At 67.9% G+C, this 4,632-nt stretch overlaps 1 protein-coding gene across 1 annotated transcript in view; it reads left to right on the top strand.

Annotated features, from left to right (window-relative positions):
• Window positions 1–3,927, top strand: part of COL1A1 (collagen type I alpha 1 chain) — a 31,015-nt gene extending 27,088 nt beyond the window's left edge. Inside the window, exons 43-48 of the mRNA XM_017740491.1 lie at window positions 2,299–2,499; window positions 2,610–2,714; window positions 2,985–3,120; window positions 3,204–3,356; window positions 3,438–3,491; window positions 3,694–3,927. Of these exons, the coding sequence (XP_017595980.1) occupies window positions 2,299–2,499; window positions 2,610–2,714; window positions 2,985–3,120; window positions 3,204–3,356; window positions 3,438–3,491; window positions 3,694–3,927 (883 nt within the window). The remainder of the gene's footprint in view (window positions 1–2,298; window positions 2,500–2,609; window positions 2,715–2,984; window positions 3,121–3,203; window positions 3,357–3,437; window positions 3,492–3,693) is intronic.
• Window positions 3,928–4,632: the final 705 nt, after the last annotated feature.

A 4,632-nucleotide genomic window follows, 5' to 3' on the forward strand; every position in this document is an offset into this window, starting at 1 on the left:
CTCCGAGGAGGCCCAGAAGGAGGACTGCTCCGAGGCGGACCTGGTGGACATAAGTGCCTACAGCGGGCTCGGGGAGGACTCGGGGGGCAGCGGGCTGGAGGAGGAGGACGAGGCCGAAGGGCTGTACGAGCCTGAGTCGGGCTGTGTAGAGATCCCGGGGCTGTCCGAGGAAGAGGAGCCCGTCCCCAACCGCAAGATCCAGTTCAGCACGGCCCCCATCCAGGTGAGCCTGGCGGGGCATGGGGCGGCTGGGGAGGGAGGGAGGGCACCTGGGTGAGGGGTACCAGGGTGAGGGGCAGCTCAGACTGGGGCATGTGACCCCACAAAATCACCCCTTTGGCGGGGACAGAAAAGGGGGCTGGGGCTCTGTGTCCCCATCCCCCTGGGACATGGAATCCTGCCTGTCCCTGTCCCTGTCCCTGTGCTGGGGGAAGCAGGGCCTGGGCCTGGTTGATGAGCTGGTTGATGAAGGGCCATGCCTGGGCATGGGGGGTCCCCCCTAAATGAGGGACCCCCAGGGCCGGTGTGATGGGGACAGGTGGCACCGGGACCCTCTGGGGTGGGCCAGACACAGCACACGCTGCCAGCCCCCTGCGGTGCCCAGGCCGGGCCAAAACCGCTCGATATTTTGGGTGGGGATGCCCGAAATACCCCGGTGTGAGGTGCTGGGGGCCGGGGCTGGGCCACCCTCGGTCCTGGGCATCCCTCGGGCCCGGGGCTCCTCCCAGCCCGGGGGTCCCTGGGGACAAGGTGGCGATGGGGGCGATGTGCCCCCCCCGTGTGCCCAACGCGGTGCCCAGGACGGTTTCGGGAAGTGGAGGCAGAGGAGGAAGGGGAGGAAGGGGAGGAAGGAAGGGGAGGTGCCTCGGCAGCGTGGCCGGGTGGGCGGCAGCACCCCCCGCTCCCGGCAGGGATCCTGCGGGGTTCGGGGTCTGCACCCGGGATGGGAGGGGGGGGATAAAGGGGCCGTGCAGCTATTTTGGGGTGTTCCCTCCCGCTCGGATCCCCCCGACCGCAGGAGCAGCGGGCCCCTTGTGGGTGGGGGGTCACCACTCGCCGTGGCCCGGCCGGGGGACAGTGGTGGCCGTGTGCTGGGGGGCTGCGCGCCGGGGGGAGCCGTGGTCCCGTGGGATCCGGCCAGCCCGGCCCTGGGAAAGGTGCCCTGGCCGTGGAGGGGTTTTTAGGGTGCTCTGCTCACCCTATGGATGGGTTTTTTGGGGTGCTCTGCTCACCCCAAAGCCTTTCAGCATGGGGGAGAGGGGCCACCAGAGGGGGTGGGTGGGGTGGGCACCCAGGTGTCCGAGCACCCCAGACCCCTGCCCGGGTGATGCTGAGCCCCCCAAACCCGCTGGGGGAGTGGGGACATTGGGGACCCCCGCCCAGCCCAGCACTGAGGACACAGCCCGGCCCCTTCCCCTGGAACCCACTCCAGGCCCCCCACACATCCCAAATCCCCCAGGACATGGGGACAGGGTGGGGGGCACAGCAGGATGAGTAGGGAACCCCACAGCCCCCCAGGAACTTCTTGTGGACAGGGGGACATTGGTGTGTCCCCCGCCCTGCTCCTCCCTGTCACCCCTGGGTGCCACTCGAGTGGGTCCTGCCCGTCCATGGGTGTCACTGGGCTTTGTCCCCTGACACTCATCCCTAATACCCTTTGTGGCCAGGCTTTATCCCCGTGTGTTATCCCTAATCCACTCGCTCCGGTGGCACCGCGGGGCCGGGGCCCCTCCAGGGACATCTGCCAGGCCCAGCCAGCCCCTCCCCGGCAGCCCCCAGGGAGAGGGACGTGGCACCAGCCTGGGGACAGCGGCCTGGTGGCACATCCCAGCTCGGCCAGGAAGGGTTTAGGGGTGCCCCACAACGGGGGTCAGCATCCCCAGGGATTTGAGGTGCCCCATCTTTCTCTTTATCCTTCCTTCCTTCCTTCCTTCCTTCCTTCCTTCCTTCCTTCCTTCCTTCCTTCCTTCCAGGCACCGTGCCCTCTCCCAGAACCATCCTCAACCCCTTTGTCCTCCCCCAGCTCCCCCTCGCTCCATGTTCCATGATTTGGGATGGGGATTCTCCGGTGCCTCGTGGGCTCAGTCCCAGCCCAGTATTCCCGGGGGGTTCCTGTGGGGTTTGCCCCTGGCTGAGCCCTCCCTCATCCCCCAGGTGTTCAGCACTTACTCCAACGAGGATTACGACCGCCGCAATGAGGACGTGGATCCCATGGCGGCCTCGGCCGAGTACGAGCTGGAGAAGCGCGTGGAGAGGCTCGACCTCTTCCCCGTGGAGCTGGAGAAAGGTGGGTCCTGCCCCCAACCCGCCCCCGGAGCCCGGCGGGGCATCCCCCTGGAGGTGCCACCCCGCCAGGACACGGCTCGTCGTCCCCGCAGACTCCGAAGGGCTCGGGATCAGCATCATCGGGATGGGCGCAGGGGCCGACATGGGCCTGGAGAAGCTGGGAATCTTCGTCAAGACAGTGACGGAAGGGGGGGCAGCCCCCCGGGACGGCAGGTACGGCCGGGAGCAGCCTCCGGTGTGGCTGGGGCTGGCCTGGGAGCTGCCAGGGGCTCCGGGTGTGCCCCGGAGCTGGTGAGGGGCCGTGACGGTGTCCTTGTCCCCAGGATCCAGGTGAACGACCTGATCGTGGAGGTGGATGGCACCAGCCTGGTGGGGGTCACGCAGAGCTTCGCCGCCTCCGTGCTCAGGAACACCAAGGGCCGCGTCCGGTACGAGCTGGGGCTTGGGCGGAATTTGGGGAGCCCCGAGACACCCCCAGTCCGTGCTGAGCCCCCTGGGGATCCCTGCCCCACAGCCTGTCCCCAGAGCCCCCCATCTCTCCCCAAAGTGCCACCCTGGTGCTCCCCAAAGTGCCCCCAATTCATCCCCAGCCCCCGCAGCACCCCCAAAACCCACCGCTGCTGGGAGCACTGCAGGCACGTCCCCTGGCTGTGCCTCCTGGGTGCCCCCCGTGCCCCCTGACCCGCGGTGCCCCCCAGGTTCCTGATCGGGCGGGAGAAGCCGGGCGAGCAGAGTGAGGTGGCACAGCTGATCCAGCAGACGCTGGAGCAGGAGCGGTGGCAGCGGGAGATGATGGAGCAGCGCTACACCCAGTACACCGAGGACGACGAGGAGGTGAGGGGACAGCGCCAGCCGGGAGGGGACACGGGGCTGGGGCAGCACCCGCAGGTGCCAACCCCGCCCCGTGCCCACCGCAGACCGGGGAATACGCCACGGACGAGGAGGAGGAGATGAGCCCCATGTTCCCCAGCGGGGAGATGGCCATCGAGGTGTTTGAGCTGGCCGAGAACGAGGACACGCTGTCCCCCGTGGAGATGGACCCTGAGAAGCTGGTGCACAAGTTCAAGGAGGTGAGGAGGGGCTGGGGGAGGGCAGGGGGTGCCCGCCCGGGGGGCTGTGCCCACCCCGTGCCCACCCTGGCTCTCCCACAGCTCCAGATCAAACACGCCGTGACCGAGGCTGAGATCCAGCAGCTCAAGAGGAAGGTGAGGGGGGGTCCCGGCTGCCTGGGGGGGGGGGGACACCCTGACAGCTGCCCTGGTACCCCGAATGTCCTTCTCCAGCTGCCCTGCACGGGCCATTCCACGCCCTCCTGCCTGTCACCTGGCTGTACCATGCTGTGCCATGCCATATCCCATCCCTGTTCCCTGTCTGTGCCACACCCCGTGGTGACACCCCTGTTCCCAGCTGCAGTGCCTGGAGCAGGAGAAGGCACGCTGGAGGGCCGAGAAGGCCCAGCTGGAGCAGAGCGTGGAGGAGAACAAGGAGCGCATGGAGAAGCTCGAGGGCTACTGGATGGAGGCGCAGAACCTGTGCCAGGCCGTGGACGAGCACCTCAAGGAGACCCAGGCCCAGTACCAGACCCTGGAGCGCAAGTACAGCAAGGCCAAGAGGCTCATCAAGGAGTACCAGCAGAAGTGAGGGCAGCTCCCAGTGTCCCCTTGGGAAGGGACCTGTCCCCAGGGTGTCCCATCCCCTGGGCAGCCCCTGTCCCTGTCCCCGTGGTGTGGAACCCTTTGAGGGGCTCTGACCCCTCTGTCCCTGGGCACGGACCCTCCTTTGGGCAGGGACACATCCCTGCAGTGCCAAATCCAGCCTGGGCACCCTCTGGCCTTGGCCCTGGACCTTCCCTGGGTGTGGGCTCATCCCTGGGGAGCCGGCTCCGTCCTGGGAAGGGACCTTCCCCTGGACTCAGACCCGTCCCTGGGGCACCAAACCCTTCTGGGCACCCTCTGCCCATCAGCAGGGACCTTCCCCTGGGCAGGGACCATCACCTCCCCCTTGACCTGGATCCATCAAGGCCAGGTCGGACGGGGCCTGGAGCACCCTGGGACAGGGAAGGAGCTTTAAGCTCCTTCCAACCCAAACCATTCCCTGGTTCCGTGATCCGCGGGGCACCAGCTCCTTCCTGGGCACGGCCCATTCTCTGGGAGAGCCCCGCCGAGCGGGCTCCTGCCCTGACACCCAGCCCCGGGGTCCCCGGGATGTCCCCTGGCTGCGGGGACGTGCAGCCACCCCTGCGGGTCCCCACAGGGAGATCGAGTTCCTGAAGAAGGAGACGGCGCAGCGGCGGGTGCTGGAGGAGTCGGAGCTGGCGCACAAGGAGGAGATGGAGAAGCTGCAGGA

Source organism: Corvus brachyrhynchos, unplaced genomic scaffold (genome assembly GCF_000691975.1).
Source record: "Corvus brachyrhynchos isolate BGI_N302 unplaced genomic scaffold, ASM69197v1 scaffold47, whole genome shotgun sequence".
Lineage (NCBI taxonomy): Eukaryota > Metazoa > Chordata > Aves > Passeriformes > Corvidae > Corvus > Corvus brachyrhynchos.